At 36.8% G+C, this 19,953-nt stretch overlaps 1 protein-coding gene across 3 annotated transcripts in view; it reads left to right on the top strand.

The window, feature by feature from the left end:
• The window catches only part of CNOT6 (CCR4-NOT transcription complex subunit 6), a 32,572-nt gene extending 12,886 nt beyond the window's left edge, over positions 1 to 19,686 (top strand). For 2 of the 3 annotated variants that reach the window (XM_054217339.1, XM_054217340.1), the window contains exons 2-12: positions 2,187 to 2,300; positions 4,619 to 4,805; positions 7,382 to 7,467; positions 8,440 to 8,544; positions 8,631 to 8,699; positions 10,170 to 10,327; positions 10,837 to 10,991; positions 11,979 to 12,133; positions 13,118 to 13,348; positions 14,680 to 14,882; positions 15,587 to 19,686. In XM_054217339.1, the coding sequence (XP_054073314.1) occupies positions 2,189 to 2,300; positions 4,619 to 4,805; positions 7,382 to 7,467; positions 8,440 to 8,544; positions 8,631 to 8,699; positions 10,170 to 10,327; positions 10,837 to 10,991; positions 11,979 to 12,133; positions 13,118 to 13,348; positions 14,680 to 14,882; positions 15,587 to 15,799 (1,674 nt within the window). In that variant the 5' untranslated portion in view covers positions 2,187 to 2,188 and the 3' untranslated portion in view covers positions 15,800 to 19,686. Of the gene's footprint in view, positions 1 to 2,186; positions 2,301 to 4,618; positions 4,806 to 7,381; positions 7,468 to 8,439; positions 8,545 to 8,630; positions 8,700 to 10,169; positions 10,328 to 10,836; positions 10,992 to 11,978; positions 12,134 to 13,117; positions 13,349 to 14,679; positions 14,883 to 15,586 lie in introns of those variants that run through there. The other variant, XM_054217338.1, reaches the window with a different exon arrangement.
• The last annotated feature ends 267 nt before the right edge of the window (positions 19,687 to 19,953 follow it).

The following is a 19,953-nucleotide window of genomic DNA, read 5'->3' as shown; positions in this document are numbered from 1 at the left end:
TTCTAGAAAAATGGAACATATTTGTTAATTCAGGGAGCCGCAGGAAGAGAAAGCATCAAATGACTGAGGAAGGCAAATGTTTCCTGACAAACTGGAGCGTTCCTACGTGGCATTGGTCTTTGTGAATTATATATAATTACATATAGCACTTTCAGAAGAGATGCTCTATACATCACTTTGCTGTATATTATTGCACTAGTTGCATAGTTATTGTAGGGAGAAGTTATGCTTTTACCTTTCCGGGGGTTATAATCCAGTTTTATCTCCTTTAATTAGCTTAGTTTGAAGAAGAAAGTGTTACACTTGGTGATTCCAGTACCCTGGGCACTCAAGCGCCTTCATTCTTCAAGGAGCTCCACCCAGCTGCTATTTATAATCTCATCCTTTTACCCACAATTCACTTTTTAAAGGGGAATTTCTTTTCACTGCAGAAATCTGTTTTTGGCCAGTAGTGGGAGTGGGAAAGGGAAGGAGGAGTGTGAATTAGTAAAAGAGCTGTTGGCTTAAAGTAAGCGTGTGGTGCCTAAAAGCTTTATTTTAATTAAGATGCATAATTAACTGAAAGTTAAGGGGGGGGGGGAATGTTGTTTTTTTTAACGTGTGGAGTAAATGTTTTCCAGTAAATACAATAAACAGATAATAAGTCTAGTTGAAAGTCTCATTTACTACCAGGGATTCCTTGTTTATTCCCTATATAATTACAACACTTTTCTGATGTATTCACTTTGTCTAGCATAAGAAAAAATTAGAAAGCCTTAAAAGACCTGGTAGGTAGGTATGCTCATGATTTTGACCAGTGTAGCTTCTTCATGGAGTGTTTTTGGCTAATATTATAGTACTGTTGTAATGTATTCCATTTCATAATTGCATAATATTGCTTGTAATCTGTTTGTAAATGTGATTTGAGCCAGCATTGTTTAATTTCTCTGTTTCATATAAATAATTGTATAGATTGTTGTTTGTGCCTTTCTGTATGTGTTTTGGATGTGGCAGCTTAAGATGGCAAAATCTTTGCTATGAAAGCTCTTAGATATATGTAGGGCAATGCAAAACCTTTAATCTTATTTGTGATAAATGCGATTTATATTGGAAGTCCTGTATAGCTTGAAAACATGGGGCTAATTTGTAAATTAATATAGTATTGATTTATTTATTTAAAATCTATGTAAGCTGGTTTTCCTCTTAAACTGACTATAAACCAGGTGTATTTCTCCTGGGGCAGAGGAGAGCTGGCTCATGGTGCAGGGAGGGTTATGGTGGCACCAGAGTATGGAGGCAATGCCTTTTTTTTTTTTTTTTTTCTATCCATTCTCCTCTTTGCAGTGCAACAGAACAAGTACGTTGTGTACAGGAAAGCTGGGAGGAGGGTTTATTTGGAGAGGAAGGCGTTGTTTTGAAGAGGAATTTTTGCCACTTGTCTCTTACGGTCTATGATGGGGTATGGTAAAAAGAGATAAGGAATTAAAAAATGTTATTTGTAAAGTTATCAGGAATGACCTGAAAGAAACTGAGAGAAATGGACTTAAATTTCAGTGTTAAACACCTGGCTGAAGAAAGTGATAGAAATGTCTACCTTGGGTACAATGTTTTCAGATTGAAGAGAGTGGAATGAGGCTTGGATTAAAAGCTGTAGTTTTGCAGCCTTTAAAGAACTGAGGATCTTTTTGAAACCTTAATTCTCCTCTTGGATGCTGAATTGTGTGAAGAGTTGAGAATTGCAGTAAACCTGGAACTGATAGGTAGTCAAGGTTATTAGCAAGTGCTTTCTTTATAGTTTGTACGAGGGAGAATCAGGTGGTGGTGATCATCGCTTTTTGGAGTGTCACTGTTGAAGAACCAAGAGCCTGCAGTAGGATGGATTCATTTGAAGGACACAGTGGCATACCCATGAAAGGCGGCAGGACACAACGTTTGCGTCAGTTTACAGATTTTGTTAAATTATTGGGTGGGGGTTAGGCCATCGTCTGCCATTTTAGGAGCATCAGGCATCTGTGGTGTTCTATTTTATAGCAGTCTTTCCCACTCAGTGAAGTTTGTAAATGGGCACGCATTATCTTAATGTGAAGTTTTGAAAAGTATTTAGAGCAAACATCCAATATGAAATTTAACTGAAATGGAAATTACCTTTTAAAGAATTCTCAGTATATAATATCTTAATTAATTATTTTTCTTTCTTGTCTCAACAGGAATGCCCAAGGAAAAGTACGATCCACCTGATCCACGGAGGATGTACACAATTATGTCCTCAGAGGAAGCAGCCAACGGAAAGAAATCACACTGGGCAGAGTTGGAAATAAGTGGTAAGAAACTGAGGAGTGGTCCTGAGTGATGAACTCTCATTTGTCAAGAGGATGAAGCTGGGGACGACACATAGACACATGCTGTTACTTTAAGTAATGTCACAACAGCGTTGTATTGGTCCATGACAGTACAGTTTCCATCGAAGCAGATGTTTTCAGTTTAAAAGCAGTTTTAAGTCTTTGCTCTGTTCTTGAGATTTTAAAAAAAATTATGAACAAGATGGAAAAAGTTCCTCCAAGAACTGTGCTAGCTTTGAGCTAGCACAGTTTGACTTTTGGATGTTTTCCTGAAAAGAAGATAATACTCAGAATCCATAAACATGAATTCCAGCTGGTGTGGGACACCACTCTCTCTTGATTTGTGGAGTAAATTCTGATTTTCCTACATAAGGTGTGTTTACAAGGAAATTCAAGCAGATATTTTAAGAACTTAAAAATTATTTTGTGATGATGTAAATTTAGGCTGAAATTTTGCTTAAATATGGAGGTTCTTGAAGAGACGGCAAAAATGGCTATGTGGTATTTCTCAATGACTGTCCAGTAGAGAAATGTAGGGAAGGAGGGGTACAAAGAGAGTTCTTTGAATTGTAAAAAGTCTTTCCATCCAGATCATTGAATCTGTGTCTTGCTTCAAGTGCCACGTGCCTTAACGTGTGAATAGCATTCTTTACTTGAAGGTTACAGATGCAGAAACCTAGTGAAATGCTGCTCCAGGAATCGGCGTTATACATCAGCATTAGGCTTGGATGTCCACTTGGACATCTGCTGTCTCGGCATAAGGAGATGCATTAAGTGATGGCTCTTTGCTTTCATGCCTGGTAATCTCGCTACAGGCTGATTCCAGCTGAGACAGGTGCAGGTAGTGGGGAGGATGGATCAGTGATGTTGACTGGAAATCCTTTCAGCTACAAGGGTTTCTTTGATCAGTCACCTGTTTGCATTGTCTGTGGGGAAAGAGGTGTTAATTCAATTTTAAAAATGCAAAGAACTACTGATTTGCCCTTAAAACCTTTCAAAAGATTTCTTAATGAGCACTACAGTAGCATGAATCCTTTAAGAACTGTATGAGTTTGCCTTGCAAAATAAAATGGGACAATATTTTTGTTTTGTTGATGTTCACGCTGTCTTTTCCTTGCAAAATACTCGGTCATCTAATACAGAAAGCCACAAATGTTTGAACTGCTCTCATTTAAATCACTGAGCTTTTCCACTGCGGGCTTTTTTATGCTGCTCACTTTCTTATAGCTCACTGGAAATGAAACCTGTATTAAACCTTTTGTTACCAGGGGCTGAATCCCAGGTACACACGTGTATCAGCGGAGCTTTCCCCAGGCACTAAATATGACTTCTTTTATTTTGAAGAAAATCATTTAAGGAAAGGAATTATAATGTGTATATGTTGGTATAATATTAGACTGTTCTTAATATTGGTGAGTCATGATGGGTTTTCAAAGTCTGTCGCAAGTAACTTTTGGCCTTGGACAAACTGGTGTTGGTGCTCTCCTTCTAACGCTTTTAGAAGTGCAGTGAGGTGACTTCTGTAGATAAAAAAGGAGCTATTCCTGGGGGGGGGGGGGGGGGGGCGAGGAAATATCTTGGCGAGAAGAAATGTTTTGAAACCTCCTGATGATATCTCACATTCCTTGCATGCGGCGATGTAAAAATCTTGATTCTGTCACACAAATCCATGTTTCCACCCTTCAGTTTATACAAAAATCATGCCGTTTTTTTTAAATATCTGGCAATAGTTTATGCAGCTTTTAGTTGAATGCCAGATGGAAATCCATGTTCTCAACTAAGCTTTTTAGTCACCCTAAATATAGTGCTTCTATCTGTTCTTGGCTGGATTAATGCCATAGAATAAAGATTTTTTGGTTTGAAAGATGTTGTACAGAAATAAGGGGCAAACCAAAGAAGCATCTTTCATCTCAAACATAAACTATAATTGAAAAAAAAACTGTTTCTTATAGCTCTGCTAATTATTGAATTAATGGTCAGTTAGTAAATATGTCTTGTTTTTTATGAAACTCGAGGAAGACAGGTGTTTAAACCTGAGGTATGGGTTGGAAAAAAACAACCTAAGCATCCCTGGCAACACCTTACATTCTGTTATGCATTGCTGAATTTTTTTGATCTGTAGAACTGGTGATTAATGGATTTTTCATTGAATAAAATAGTAATAATAAAAAACACAACAAAACCCAAAGCTGTCCCTCAAGTCGTCCCCCCCCACCCCATACATACTTAGAAAATGTATACTTATTACTAAACCTGTATGTTTTAAATGTTCTATTTTCCTTTGTACCTTCCTTCCACAGGGAAAGTGAGAAGCTTGAGTTCGTCATTGTGGACGCTGACCCATTTGACAGCTTTGCATCTCAGTGACAATTCCTTATCCCGTATTCCTTCAGACATTGCCAAGCTTCACAATCTGGTATATCTGGACCTGTCCTCTAATAAAATTCGCAGTTTACCAGCAGAGCTCGGAAACATGGTGTCACTCAGGTACGTAAATTTTAACAGGAGTTTAAATTGTTATCTTATTATCTTTGTAGCAACAGTTTAAATTTCAGCATGATTTTTATGTTCTAGTAAATGAAAAGCATAAATAAATTCCCCTTTCCTCACTTCTTTTTATCCGTCTCCCTGAATACTTGGTATAGTCTGTGCAGCTATAGCCATGCTGGCTTTTCTGTGATCTCCTGTTCTGATGCGTGGCTGTACAGAATGAGCTTCAAAACTGCTTGGTTTGATAGCAGTCACCCACTTTATATTTTTCCAGGTCGGGTTTCCTCTCTTACGCGTGTCTTCCCAGACTCTTACAAATCTTTATGTGGTGTTTTTCTCTAAGAAATACTGATACACAAAAAATTGCTTTTAATACATAGGTAGGGAAAAGGTCATATTAAACATTCATAATCACGCTAACTACAATTTTTTCCTCTTTATTCTTCATAAGAATTATTGCTAAGAATATTACTAATTCTGTTTATTTTGTAACAACTGCAACTTGTCTAGTATCATCTCCTTCCCACCTCTGCTGTCATGTAACTGTATTCCTGTGCAAACTGGGGAGAAAATGTTCTCACACACCTTTTTTTCCCCTCAATTTTACAATGCCAAGATGTGTATGGAATGATACTTCGTTTTGGAAGTGAAACATGGATAGTGATGCCTATTTAGATTATAATTAAGGCTGCAGCATTTCACTTTATAAAAACACTGCCATGTTTATATAAATGATATAAACCATTTATATATTTACAGGCAACGTTCTTTTGCCTTTTACCCAAAGGAAGAGCCTTATCTTGGTTTAATAGACAGTTACCAGTAATTGTCTTCATTGCTTTTAATTTTGAAGACATTTATGGACAGCTTTCTCAAATCCAGAAAACAGTGAGTCTACAAGTGATGAGAGTGCTACTAGAAGTAAAGAAGAAGACAGTAGGGAAACGGACTGCCAGCACAGCTTTAATGAAACTGGAAGCAAAGCAAGTTTGCACATAGAAATATCAGTCATTGCATTTTCTTCTACTTTAGAAAAGTCCATTCTGTTAGGGAGGATTAAACTAGCTGATTAAAATTGGTCCTAAAAGCTCAAATTCCAAAGCAGTTAAGTCTCAACCTTGGAGGCTGAGCAAAGGGACCTTGCTTTTTAGAGCGGAATTGGTAGCTCTGTATTGTAGTGTGTTGTTTTCAGCTGTGGAGTAGTAACACAAAGCTTTCTTTAGAACAGACTATTTGAATTGAAGGCAGTTATTAGTAAGAGGTTTCTTCCCTCCTTTATGCACTCTTCAGGTATTGTGAGTTGGCAATCCTTAATTTACTGGAACATTCTCAAATTCATCTTTGCACTTCATTAATGTCCCTTCATTTTCATCAGTCTCTTTCCTTTTAAAATATTGCTGTAAACTTAATGCTCGTGACATGGAGTTAGCTTAGCACGGTGTAGTCATCATAGTGTCAAAAGATGTTTTACCTTCTTCCCAGCACTTTTCCCAGTTTATTCAGGCTGATCCTATGAAGCTTCAGCTCTTCCAAGTCTGACGTCTCTTCTGAGTAGAGAAGGCTAAATCTTGTGAATGTGAAATGTGTAGGATCACACTAGTTTTCCGTTTGTGACCTGCACATAACGCTTGAGTCCAGATCTCTAGATGTGGAAAGCTAGTGTATTAATCCACTGTACGTTCTCTGTCCCCAGTAATTGCAGCTGATCCCTCATTTCTTTTCACTGGGGTGAAAGTGAAGAAAAACCCGTAAGCGCATCCTACGTGATAGCGCTCCGTAGGTCTCAGCTGCGATGGAGTTTTAGGTTTCAGGCTGGCTGTTGCTGCAGACACTTCTCAGAGCTTTTGGGAAGTTGTTCAAACTAGCGGTAATTCAACACTGGGCATTGGCAATATCCTGAGCCACAGAAATAATTTGTGCTCTCACACGTGAGAATTGGTACGGGGTCAGCCGGCTCCCACATCTGGAGCTCTGGGTTTGGTCTCTATGGCAAAGCTTGCCCGAGGCTCCTTCATCTGTCTTTTTCCTCCAGGTACTTGAAGAAAGAGGTGCCAGAACAGTAAGATTTCTGATCTTTGTGGAAAGAGGAGTAAAAAAATAAACACTGTAATATGTTATCTTGGAAAGCCCAGCTGTAAACCAGATTCTCTTGATATGCTTGAAAGAACTGGTGGGATTTGCCATGATCCCCTTCGCTGTGTAGAGGGGGTGGGTTCCACGGGGGCAAATATCATTAGAGAAAACAATTCTTTCATCCAAGAGAGAAAGTGTAATGATACCTGAAAAGTGTAATGATACCTACGCCACTGTGCCATTCTTTCAGCTCGGTGTTTCTTTTCGAGAAGAATTTTGTATATCTTTTTGTAATTCATACTTAATATGTATTTTGTCTCTGTGTGTGCGTGTGTTTGAGTACAGCAGGTTTCCCTAACTATAGCTGTCGAATCTTTGAGTTCTTCAATATTGTGGTTTGCTAGTATATTGTTTCTCTTTTAGTTAAACTTTTTGTACTATACTGCTGAAGACATGTGTTGGTCTGTTTTCAGTCCTGTATGATTCTTCTCTGTCTACAGGGAACTACATTTAAATAACAACCTGTTACGAGTTTTACCTTTTGAGCTGGGAAAACTGTTCCAGTTACAGACTTTGGGTCTGAAAGGTATTACTACTTTTTATTGATGTCCGTGCTTGTTTAATGATCATCGCTTCAGAGATGCAATGGCTGTAGACTGCTAGTTCATAAAATGTTACTGAGTAGTAATCCCAGATGTAGCTACTTACTCCATGTAAGTAGAGTTTATAAATATTGTTATTTAGAAAAAGAAAACCAGTTTGGCAAAGCTCTTCACATATGAAAAGGTTTGCTTCTCTGTCTGCAGAGTGGAAGCTTTCCATTGCTTGCACAGGGGTTGGATACAATACTGCTTTAAGAAATAGCCTGCAGTTAACTGCAGGTGTCCAACTCCAACCAAAAAGGGAACACACTTTGTACTGCTGTAGGGTGTTGTGCTGTTTATGCAAGCAGCAATATAAATCTTTTTCCAAATTTTTTTTTTAACTGTATAGATTCTAGCTATAAAATCGCTGACCTCGGGGGAACTTGTATGACAGTATCAGGAGCGCTGAGTGATACAGTACCTCTAAACACTGTTAAGTCTCAAAAGTCTGTTTTTCTCCCTCTTAAAGTCAGATATTACAATGTGCATTGTCCTTGAAAACTTTACAGTCTGCTTATGCGTTTGGCAGATGATAGGCTCTGCTCGGGTGTGACTGGCAAATAAACTGATGGTGGATGTTTCACTCGCGTTGAGCAAAGGGAGCAGAGGTGGCTGCTGTGTTTGGCCTCAGCAGCTCTGATGTGTGTTGTACCAGCTCTTCCCTACTGGCGGATCCAAGGACCGCGCTTGGGGTGGTCAATCAGAAAACAGACGCAGGAGGGAACGTAGTTCACTTCACTAGAGCTGTTCACACATCTCGTGTTTTGTGGGATGGAGGACAGGAGATCTGAAACCTCTCAGTAGTTCGTAGTAGGTGCAGTATCTTTTCTCAGAGATGCCAGCGTTAAACACTGAAATGTAAGTTCAGATGGTTCTGTATATTTTATTCGGTATTTCTGTAAATCTGTTTGCAGGAAATCCACTTACACAGGATATTCTGAACCTTTATCAGGAACCAGATGGGACACGAAGGCTACTGAACTATTTGCTTGATAATTTGGCAGGTACTGCAAAAAGAAGTAAGTGATCATTCTTAAAACATATATTTCTGCTGTGTCAAATAAATGTGATTATCACTTGTTGTATCTCTAAAATGTTCCCGCAGTTTCAACAGAACAACCACCTCCAAGATCTTGGATTATGTTGCAAGAACCAGACCGTACAAGACCAACAGGTACTGTAAGACTTTGCCTTTTTTAAAAAAGTTTTTCTCTTAGAAAAGCTGTGTTTCACTATCTGTTTAAAACTTTTTGATGCTTCAATTAACCAGTCATCTGTGCAGTGCCGACCAGCCAGCTGAAATAGTTCTATCTCAATTGGAACACCTGTTCCAGATTTACCCACCTTTTACTATAAAGTAATTTCTTTTTAATTAATGTCCTCCTCACAGGAATTGAAACTGTTGTCCACAATTAGTCAAGTAGTTGAATTATAACAGGCTTAATTGAACATTTCTTGAAGAATAAAAAAATGGAAGAACATGAGCGTAACTTCCCAAAAATGTAGAATTTTTTCCTCTTAAGTAACCAGTGTATCATCTTTGTCTCAGCACTTTTCTTGCTGTTGGGATTCAGGTCATGTTTAATTGTTTACTCATTTTTTCTGCATGAATTGTCTAAAATATAGCCTCTTCTGTTTACCTGCACACCAAAAATCTTAGTGTATTTCTCAATTATTGCAGTGTCTTCTCTTTCAGGACTGATGTTCGTTACTTTCCCCTATTGATTTATTTTTTTAGAGTGGTTGCTTCAGAGATCGTGATGTTACTGCAGCTTGTCTTTTGCTGTCACCTATTTATTTTCAAAACGCTGGACTTTGACCCCGAATCAGCCCAAGATTGTTGCCTCAATTTGCTAAATCTTCAAACAATTGTCATGAGGTTTTTTTTTCCTGAGTTGCACTCCACATTTGAGAGGAGCTCCCAATGAGCCTCCAAGTATTTCATTATTGTACTGTAAATTCCTTAGCGTTGCTTAAACAAAAAAACCACAACAAAACAAACCCCCAATCCATGCTGCCATTACCTGTCACATTGCCCCAAACTGTCTCATTATCACTCCTGTTCCAAAGGTATACAGAGAGTAGAAGTTTCTTGTCTTTACACATGAATTGTAAGCTTTTTAGAGGTGAAAACATTTGGGGTTTTTACTTTGCCTATACTTTTTCATTGTGGGAAGGGATCCTTACCCTGCCTATGGATCTGTTGCAGTTTGTGGTGGTAATAATTGAGGTAGATTTTAAATAATCTATTTGAAGAGTTTGCAAACCTCTGTATAGCTAGCAAATGTTAAGTGTTCAAATACACTGACCGTGTTTTAGGCTTTTCACAGTTGAGCACCAGTTAGTATAAAGTACCTTTGTCTGCTATTTACTGCATTAACTATATAAATCGGGGGGTTGGGGTTTTTTTTCTGGTTAAATGCTAGAAGACAGCTGCCGTAAGTCGTGTAACTTATCTTCTTAGAAGGACTAACAATTATTTTTTTTAGTATAGATGTATGTGCTGTGTTTTGGTTGAAACAAAGGAAGTGTGAATTGATAAATTTGCAGAAGACAGAAATGAAGAACATAATTGTGTATATATATATATATATATATTTCCTGTTAAATATATCAGCGTGTAAGTAAAATTATTGTTCTGCAGCCTTGTTCTCTGTCATGTGTTACAACGTACTCTGTGATAAATACGCTACCCGGCAGCTGTACGGCTACTGTCCATCTTGGGCATTGAACTGGGAATACAGAAAAAAAGCCATTATGCAGGAAATCCTGAGCTGCAACGCTGACATCATAAGTCTTCAGGTAAAATACATACTATTCTTTCTTTTCCTTTTCTATTCCCTTGTGCCAGTTTCTCCAGATTAAATGTATTTACAGTAAACGGTCTGTTTTCAAAACCTTCTGAAAACAAAAGAAAAAAGAAGTGGTGTTTAGAACGTTATTTGCTGCTTGACATCAAAAGAATGCTTTTCAGCCCACACAGTTGGAATGCGAACCAGCAGCTGCTGATCAAAGAAATGTGTGTGGGGGTGTTTTTGTGCCTGCGTGTGCATGTGGGGCTATAATTGACACATTTTCAAATAAAGGGCTTGAGATAATCATAACTCTGGGGATTACAGAAATTCCTTTATATTTTCTTAAAATAGGGATATTGCTCTCAAATTTGCATTCTCTGAGGTACTTAATTCTTACAATTTTTTCCCTTAAATCTAATTTGGAAGTGATTTACACTTCTGAAGAATCTAAATAATATCAATCTTCTATATTTTGCTAATAGTACATTCACGCTGTGCTGTCTCGTAACTTTATAGGAGGTTGAAACGGAACAGTACTACAGTTTTTTCCTGGTAGAACTGAAAGAACGTGGCTACAATGGATTCTTCAGTCCAAAATCTAGAGCTAGGACAATGTCAGAACAGGAAAGAAAACATGTTGATGGTTGTGCAATATTTTTCAAAACAGAAAAGTAAGTGATGTGTTTTGCAAAGCCTTCTATCATCTCTTGCTCTCTTTCACATCGTTTCTCAGGCCAGTCTATACCTCAAATGGTTCGGCATCAGTCGCTCTTTTTGTAGCCGTTCAGTGTTTCTTTTGCAGCGTTCTTACCATTAGAAAAAATGGTCTGTACAACAGAAGTCATTCTGTGTGTAACTAGCAATAGAAAATTTTACCCTAAAGTTTTGTTTAAGTTGAAATTTGCGGTTGGAGCAATGCAGATTAGGAGATCACTCAATTACACTTCAGTTGTTGAGTGTGCGTGTTCCAACCGTTAGGTGTTAATAATGAAAAATGAAGCAATTGTCTTGTTTTCCTGCCTTTTTTTTTTTTTTGAGTAAAGGAATTGATAATCCTCAAAATTGCTGTAATAAGACCTCAGATGACATTGACTTTTTGGTACATTAGCCTTCTGATAAAGCAAAAGACAAGGCACTTATTATCACTGCTTGCCTGTGGAAAAATAACAAAACCAAACATTATTTAAGAGTTGCAGCACTTACTGATTGTGTCACACTGTGCTGTATGGACATAAGGGTGATAATTTCCCTTCCTCCTCTTCCTTCCATTCCTTTGTGTCCATAAGTAAATGTAGGTGCCAGATTTGATACCTTTTGGTTTAGAAAAATTATTTAGTCCCTCTCTCTTAAACCTGCATCTTTGAACTAGAAACTGGTGCAGAATTAGAAAAAAGCACTCCTTTTCTATAGTTTCTGAATCTCTCTTTCTCTGGAAATAAAATCTTTTAATTGAAACTAAGGTAGTATAAAATATATAAAAATTGCTAGGAAAAATGTGTGCTTTGATTTCAGTTTAGGATTTTGTGAAATTATATGATTGGCTGAGTTTTTCACACCATTAATATGTTTGAGCTTTAATTAAAAGGAGAGTTATCCATAACATTTCTTTTTGTATCTGGCTGCTGGAAAAAAAAATACATATGGTGTTTCTCTTTCAGATTTACTTTGGTTCAAAAACATACTGTTGAGTTTAATCAACTAGCTATGGCAAACTCAGAAGGTTCAGAAGCGATGCTGAACAGAGTTATGACAAAAGACAACATTGGAGTTGCTGTATTGTTAGAACTGCGAAAGGAATTGATAGAAATGTCATGTAAGTCCTATTTAGTTGAATTTTTTAATAGAGTGTATTTTGGAAATGAAAAAAAAAAAGACTTGTTATAGTAAGTCAGAGAAACTAGGTTCTGCAGATGAATAGAACTTTGCACATTGTGTGCTCAGACAAATTTATTTTCAAAGAGGATTTGGGGAAAAGTCATATTGCTTAAATGGTGAGGATTTTTTTTTCCCACTTATACCTTTTTGCTTAAAAAATACAAAGACTTCAGTTTGAGTGACTTTTTTTTGTTTTGTTTTTTTGCTTGAAGTTACATGCAGGTATCAAAGAATCAATTAGTGTTAGTTGTGTGTTTCTGGATCATGTATCTGCATGATTTTAGCTTGTTGTTTTCTTCACTGTCGTGCTTATACAACCTGTTTGTTCTGCCCTGTTCATTCTTAATTTAGCAAATGTAAATTGGCTTTATAGGTATTGCAGTGGGTACATACTCAACCTGTGTTATATTTATCCAAATGGTATTTTATTAATTCAGATTCTAACAAACAAGCCTTTTAAGAAGCACTTCTAGCAAGAGAGGTAATTTATTATGTGGATAACTTAAAATTCAGAGCTCATTGTCTGATAAGATATGAGCAGTGCCTGTTTACCATCACAATCTGAGGAAAACTGGTTTAATTTTTTAGAATGACACTATTTGCCTGTAATTAGGATTATCTGTTTTTTATGTTAATTCACAGTATTCTTAGATACATAAGCATTACCTATAACAAGATAGTCTGTCTGTTAATGGTCTTGAATGCAAAACACAATTATTCCTAGTGCTTTATATCAACTGCAACACTTAGGAGATCTAAGAGGAGTTGTATGACCCTCTTAAATTAAATGGTATTAACCTCCTTCAGATTATACTGGTATTTTATTTTATTTTTTCCTCCCACAAAACATCTTGTTTAAAATTCAGTAATAGTGTGTTCTGTTGTTGACCTTGTAAGGTAAATAATTGATTTTGAATTTTAGCTGGAAAGCCACATCTTGGGATGGAAAAGCAGCTAGTTCTTGTAGCTAATGCACATATGCATTGGGACCCAGATTATTCCGATGTGAAGCTGGTTCAGACTATGATGTTCCTGTCCGAGGTAAAGAACATTATTGATAAAGCTTCTCGTAGTCTCAAACCTGGTGTTTCGGGAGAACTTGGAACCATTCCACTTGTACTGTGTGCAGATCTCAATTCTCTACCAGACTCTGGTAAGAGTTCTATTTTTATTTATTTATTTTTTTATTTTAGACTGTTTCAAGTGTGTAACAATTTAAATTTAAAGATCTGACTTTTCTAAAGGAGTTTTCACCTTAAAGAATATGTTGTTTGGTGTCATAAGCTCTAAAAGTACTAAGAAAATAAGAAAAGGAAGAGAGAAAAGGTAGAACTGTTTGTCTTGAGTGACCTCATTGCCTGTTCATTAGGATAGCTATGTCTGGTCTTTCAGAGGCATTTTCATTGTTACCTTACAATGCAGGAATGGAAAGGAAGAAAATGTCTTCCAAAAATAGCTGGAAACTTGGTATGTTGCTGATAATTGGATTTTCTTAATTTTAAGTGTGAGAAGATAGGTTCTTCTCTTTAAGTTGCCACCGTATAATAATTTCCTGGAGCTCAAATGTTTTAGATCTTCTAAAATTCAGTACATCTCCTGCTGGAAAGGGATTCCTCAGACCTCTTTACTAACATACAACTTTTTTTTTTGACTTGGTGGCAACTTTATAAAGTGCAAGAAAAGAACAGATTCGGTGATTGCCTTCTGAGCCTTCCTGGGGTGCCCACCTGAAGTGCTGAACTCAAGAGCCATCCTTCCTTCTTATTGCTAGTTGTTCAATATAATAATCTCCATTCCTGATACCCGTTCCTTCTGGTCTGTGCTGGGGTTGACAGGAGCCGTTGCTGCTCAGCAGTACCGGAAATCTCATTCTTTTTGATCCCAGAAAGACAAGTATTGCTAGTGGTATTGCAATAGCCAGTTCACGTGTCTGATTGTGTCTTCAGAACAACTAATCGCTTCTTCTACCTTCTGGAACCTTAACACAGCTATTCTGAAATGAAGAGGCACGATCATAGTTTTCCAACACACAAATCCTGTCACTTTGGCCTTGCAGCCTCTTTAAAGTTAACTTTATCTGAAGTGGTGTTACAAAAATTGGCTTTTTTTTTTTTTTCCCAACGTTTTAGCTGAAGAACATTGAAAGCCAAGACTTGAGCATAGAGAGGAGGAGAGGAGAGGAGGAAGCTGCCCACCTGGCAGCTATAGAATTTTACTTCCACTTTTTCCTTCTTCCCCCTCTTATTAATCTTCTCATTTTTTCTAATGAAAGCATGTCTCTCTCTTCTAGGTGACTTTGCTCTTGACACAAATATACATTGTCTTGCAATATTTTAAAATAACTACTGCTGACTGTATAGTATGTGTGTGTTAAGGTTTTGCTTATATAAAGCATAAAGTTGCAGGTATGACTCAAAGTACCTGCACGTTCTTATTTGCTGAAGGCTTGTTAATACCTTCTTGTGTGGATGTGTCTCCTAATAGGTGTTGTTGAGTACTTGAGCACTGGTGGAGTGGAAACAAACCACAAAGATTTTAAGGAACTGAGATACAATGAAAGTCTTACTAACTTCAGCTGTAATGGGAAAAATGGAACAACAAATGGAAGAATTACACATGGTTTCAAGTTGAAGAGTGCCTATGAGAATGGTCTAATGCCTTATACAAATTATACATTTGACTTCAAGGTAAGGACTTGGCTGGTAGTTTGGAAAAGTTTCCCATTTTGAAGTTTAACTAATGGGATTTGCTGTACAAAATTGTTTAACAAAGAAGTTAACCTGTTTGGGTAGCTAACAGTGAATTCACCAAGTTTATATTTAAAACATAGTAAACTAGTGTGCACAACACTTCAGTCTCCTAGAAACCAAATTTTCCTTTTCCTTGTTAGTAATATGTAGTAGATTAGTAATATGTAATAGATTTGTGAGAGTTGGGATGCTGTTAACCCTCCCTGTAAATAGGAAGATTCTGTATTTTAATACTCCGAGCTAAATGAAACAGTACAGCAGGGGCACTTAAGCTGTCAGCTGCAAGGAGATAATCCATGTTGCTACTGGAAAACTCTCAGTGCTCTGTTGCCCAGGGAAGCAAAGATGGTTGTCTTCCTCTTCAAAATCAGAGGAACGTGATTTAAAGCTTTATAGGAGGTTGGAAATTACAACCCACAAAAGCAGAGCAGAAGTGATAGTTTTTCTTTTGTTTTCCTAATCTGTATTGAGCTCCCCATGGGGTATGGGAAGCAGAAGTCTCCTGAGTCGGTGATGTTGTGTGGAGAAGGAACGGTAGCCTTTCCCTTACTTGTAATACTGAGCTCAGCTTTTGTTTGGAACAATAACTTGAGTCAAGAACGTAAACTAATAATCGATTTTTCTTTCTCTTCTTATTTTAGGGTATTATTGACTACATCTTCTATTCTAAACCTCAGCTAAACATACTTGGCATTCTTGGACCTTTGGATCATCATTGGTTAATAGAGAACAATATAAGTGGTTGTCCACATCCACTTATCCCTTCTGACCACTTCTCACTTTTTGCACAACTGGAGCTTTTGCTGCCTTTCCTGCCTCCTGTAAATGGAATCCATCTCCCTGGCAGGAGGTAGTCAGTACATTTTAGAGGGCAACCTCAATTTAACTTGTACAATTGTAAAATCTGAATATAGAGGAGTGAGGTATGGCCAACAGGGATTTTTTTCTTAATAATCTTAATCTTAAATCTAATTATTTGCTAAAGACATAGTAAAAGCCAGGTGCTATCAACAGACACAATTCTGAGCCCAATGTACTTTGTATACTGTTCGACAGCGATCGGTGCATTTGCGCCTTTCTTTAATACGTTACAATTAACCTTCCTGTTTCTTTTATCCAACGTGACATTTTCATGCCTTGAAATAGGGAATTGTTATACAGTATATTCTCTTTGCACAGTTATCTGTAGCACTACTTTTTTGAGGCCAGTAGGAACATCCACAGAACATTCTTCCGTACTTCACTCCTTCCTTTTTCAGACTTGTTTGTAAAGTATAGAATTTGAATTTAGCCTTTATTGATTGTATATGAACAACAGAAAACCTGATTTATGAGATTTTGTACTTTAAAAAAAGAAAAATCAGATTTGGAAAATGATTGTATTGTAAACTAAGGCTAAATTTTTATCTGTTTTCATGTGTTATAAAGGCCAGCTTGTAAAAGAGGTTGTCACAGGTTTTCTCTGCTAATGATTTGCACTGTTAGGGTTTCGTTAGCCCTTTTGTACTACTTTTTATGTTCAATTGAGAACGTTGCTTTTTAAATCCAAACCTATAAGATCTTAATATCTGACAGAGATAACTAAATACGTTCTGTCTATTTCTGATTTAAAAAAAAAAAAAAGCATAGAGTTCTCACAGAACAGATAAGCTAAGCAGTGAATATAAGTAGACCTGTATGGATTGAAAGTTATTGCTGATGTGTATACAGTCAGATATTTTTCTCATCTCTAACTTTTGAAGTAAAATTTAGGGTTACTTGTGTACAGCTTCTTCATTTCTGTTTTAAATACTTGTCCTATCTCCACTGTGCCTGCTTAAATTTGTTCTCAACTAGCACTGCCTGTGCATGCAGAGAGATCCTGTGCATCCTCTTTTATTTTTTTAAATAATGTTAACACTTGTGAAAATTTTATGAAGATACTTTTGTATAAGCTGTGGCATCTTTTTTTCCTTTGTGAAGCATTGAATATCACACTTTTTGAACATGTTCAGGTTATGGGTACACAGTTTCTAGCTTCTAATACCCATGCACTGCTTCTTTCAGTGTCATTGCACAGTGCCGTCTTTCCCACTAAGAATTACTATCATGTGAACTCCCTTTCGTTTAAGTGTGTTCCTCAGTTTCAGAAAGTATAATTCCTTGAAGAAAAAAACCCCAACCCTACATTTTCTATTGATGAAGCAGTGTAAAATAAATGCATTTTCAATACAGGTCCCAAAGACAATTCTTCAGATCATTTTTTTTTTTTTTTAAAGTGACCAAGTCTTATTTTAAAGTGTCAAGCAAGGCTAAAGTCGTAGTGTACCCTCAGTGCCATTTGTGTCATGGAGCCAAGTATGTAACAGCTTACAAATTTAACTTGTCTATTTGTATCCTAAAAGGGAGACTTTATCATCTCCTTAAACTAATACAACTTGAATAATCAATGTAAAAAGAAAAACAAAAAATGGAGCTAGAGAGCTTGGTCTTAAACAGCTTTTGTTTCAGCTGCGGGCAGGGAAGCAAAAGGACACTGAGCATTAAGAGAAAACTTTCTAAATATTGTGAATTTTTATATATAAGAGAGTGGATTGGTAATAATGATTCAAAATTTTATTGAAAAGTAGTCAGCACTTGAGTGTGCTCAAACCGTTCTGTTTGTAAGCTGAAAGTCAAAACTGCAAACAGTTTGGTTATGTAAAATGTACATTTTAAAATTTCAATAGGAGGAATTTTGATCTTGAATCCTTGTCTGGGACCTGATCTCTTGGGGTTATTTTGTTTCGGTTTTAGTTGTGAAAACACCAAACATGTCCAGTTTATAATCAGTACATTGAAATGCTGGTAGTATTGCTGTAGTAGACTTAATGCGTAGTGTTATTTTTTTTCTGTTTGTTTTTTTGGGTTTTTTTGTAAAGTGTGAATAAAAGGTGTTTTACTCATGTTTCCTTAATGATGTCTTGGTAATGTACATCATGACAATTTCCAGTGGTGATGAGCCAATTTAGCTTGTCGAACTGAGCAAACTGTTTTTCTTTTCTGATTATCTGGATTGTGTAATGAGTCCAGAAAGCTTTACAGAAGGGGAAGGGAAGCACTTACTCATTTTGTATTTCTTAGAGGGGGATAATTTACTTTAATAGATGCTGGAGCTTGAGTGCACTTGTTAGATTCTAAAGGTTTGAGCTTTATCCAATACGTGTTCTCCTGTATTGCTTAGTCTTACAAAAATATTTGAATTTATGACAGCATGTTAAAATATGGCCCCTTGTGCTTTTGGAGACACAACTGTTCCTGCTTAGTCACCTTACGGTCTAAGGGTCCATTCAAATAACCGTTTCCTCCAGCTTTTATAGTAGTCCATCAGGTCCCAATTGAAAACCCACTGAATACATTGAAGACACTCCTTTGACTTCACTGGGTTTTAACTGGGCTGCAGCTGTGACTCGGGGGCTAAAGGAAGGAGAAATATTTTGAATATAGGGAAAGATCAGATGGCACCGAAACAGAGCTGAGAGAAACTTTGTCACACAATCTTTCAAAGCAAATATATTCCTGTGTCAAACAAATCTAACTCAAAAGTCTCAATTTCCAGCTATAACATAGAATAAGGCAATAAACTGTGTCTTCACAAAATCAAAATGTTTGCTTCATAGTTTTTAACACAAAATGGTTATTTGCAATATTTTTATTCGAGGTGGTTTTGGGTGTTGCCATAACGTACCTTCAGTGTTCTTGTTGTAAAAGCACATATAGCAAAAGTCACAGAACATCCTTGGGGTTGAAAGGATTTATTTAGGTTAGACCAGGCTTTTTTTCCACTTAAAGTACAGTCAGCCATATCTTGTCTAGTTTTATTTACATTCACCAAGAATTCTGGGTGTCAGAGTGTAAACTGAAATACACCTTTAACTGAAAGAATCGATTAGAGTACAAGACTAATACCACAAGTTACTGCTTTTAACATAACACAAGTAGGGGGGGAAGCATATAAATCGGTGCGTGGTGTAATTATTTTGTCCTTTTAGCAGCTTTAAAAAAAAAAAAAAAAAAAAGGTCAATTTGGCTAGCGTTTGACAAAACTCACTTTAAGCACATTGTGTGTATGCGTCTTTGATGTAACTTCAGCAGATCTCTCAAGTTGTTCTTTTAGAGCAGAGTTAGAAAATAGTTTAAGGTTTGCTTTTCCAACCTCACAAAACCTGTGTGAAAGACAAAATAATTACACCACCATTGGGGGAAAAAAACCCAACTAATTACACTGTAAAACTTTAAAAAATTCAGTTAACCGCTTAAGTAGCAAGCCTTTTTCATCCAGCCGGACACAGTATTTTTTAGTATGTTAACTGCTATTCTTTTCTTTTGGTTGCATAAATTTGTAATACTTAAGTGTCTTGGTATGTTTAAGTAGTGTCTAAAATAGAATATCTTAGTCGTTATTCACAGTACTTCTGTATAATGTGTAATGCACTGGACTAACTCTTGTTTACCATTCATGTAACAAAAACCAGCACATTATCTGCACTAAGCTCAAAGAATGTTGCATTTGTCTATAGGCAGCTCTTCAATAAGATAAATGGGAAACTGAATATGGTCTGATGGTAAACAAGGGCTTTTACTGTTCTCTTCAGTGGAACTTTCTTCTTGGTCAAATTTTAACTAGTTAGTATTATATTTATATACAGGGTCTTCTTTTTCTTTACCAATGTATTTTCCTACTCATAGCTGACCAATAAATCCAATATCTGTTTCAAACCTTCTTGAAGTCTAATTCATATTTTAACTTAATTCCTAAAGGTTTTTCCTGGAGAGTGGCACGTGCAGCTGGAGTGAGCGAAGTGTGTTAGGGGTAAAATGGATGGATGTAAGAAACTGGAGAATCCCAGAAAGACTTCCCTGTGCTTATCGTAACTTTCTAGATCTGCAGATTCAAAAGCTACTTGAATCGCTTGGGTTTGGATTGCGAAGTGAAGACCTGGTTAGTAATGCCTCCAGAGTTTTGTGGAACACCTGCTTCCAAACCTAC

This window comes from Rissa tridactyla, chromosome 11 (genome assembly GCF_028500815.1).
Source record: "Rissa tridactyla isolate bRisTri1 chromosome 11, bRisTri1.patW.cur.20221130, whole genome shotgun sequence".
NCBI classification, from domain to species: Eukaryota; Metazoa; Chordata; class Aves; order Charadriiformes; family Laridae; genus Rissa; species Rissa tridactyla.
The sequence above is the reverse complement of the archived record's forward strand: the minus strand, read 5'-3'. Positions and strand labels throughout refer to the sequence as shown.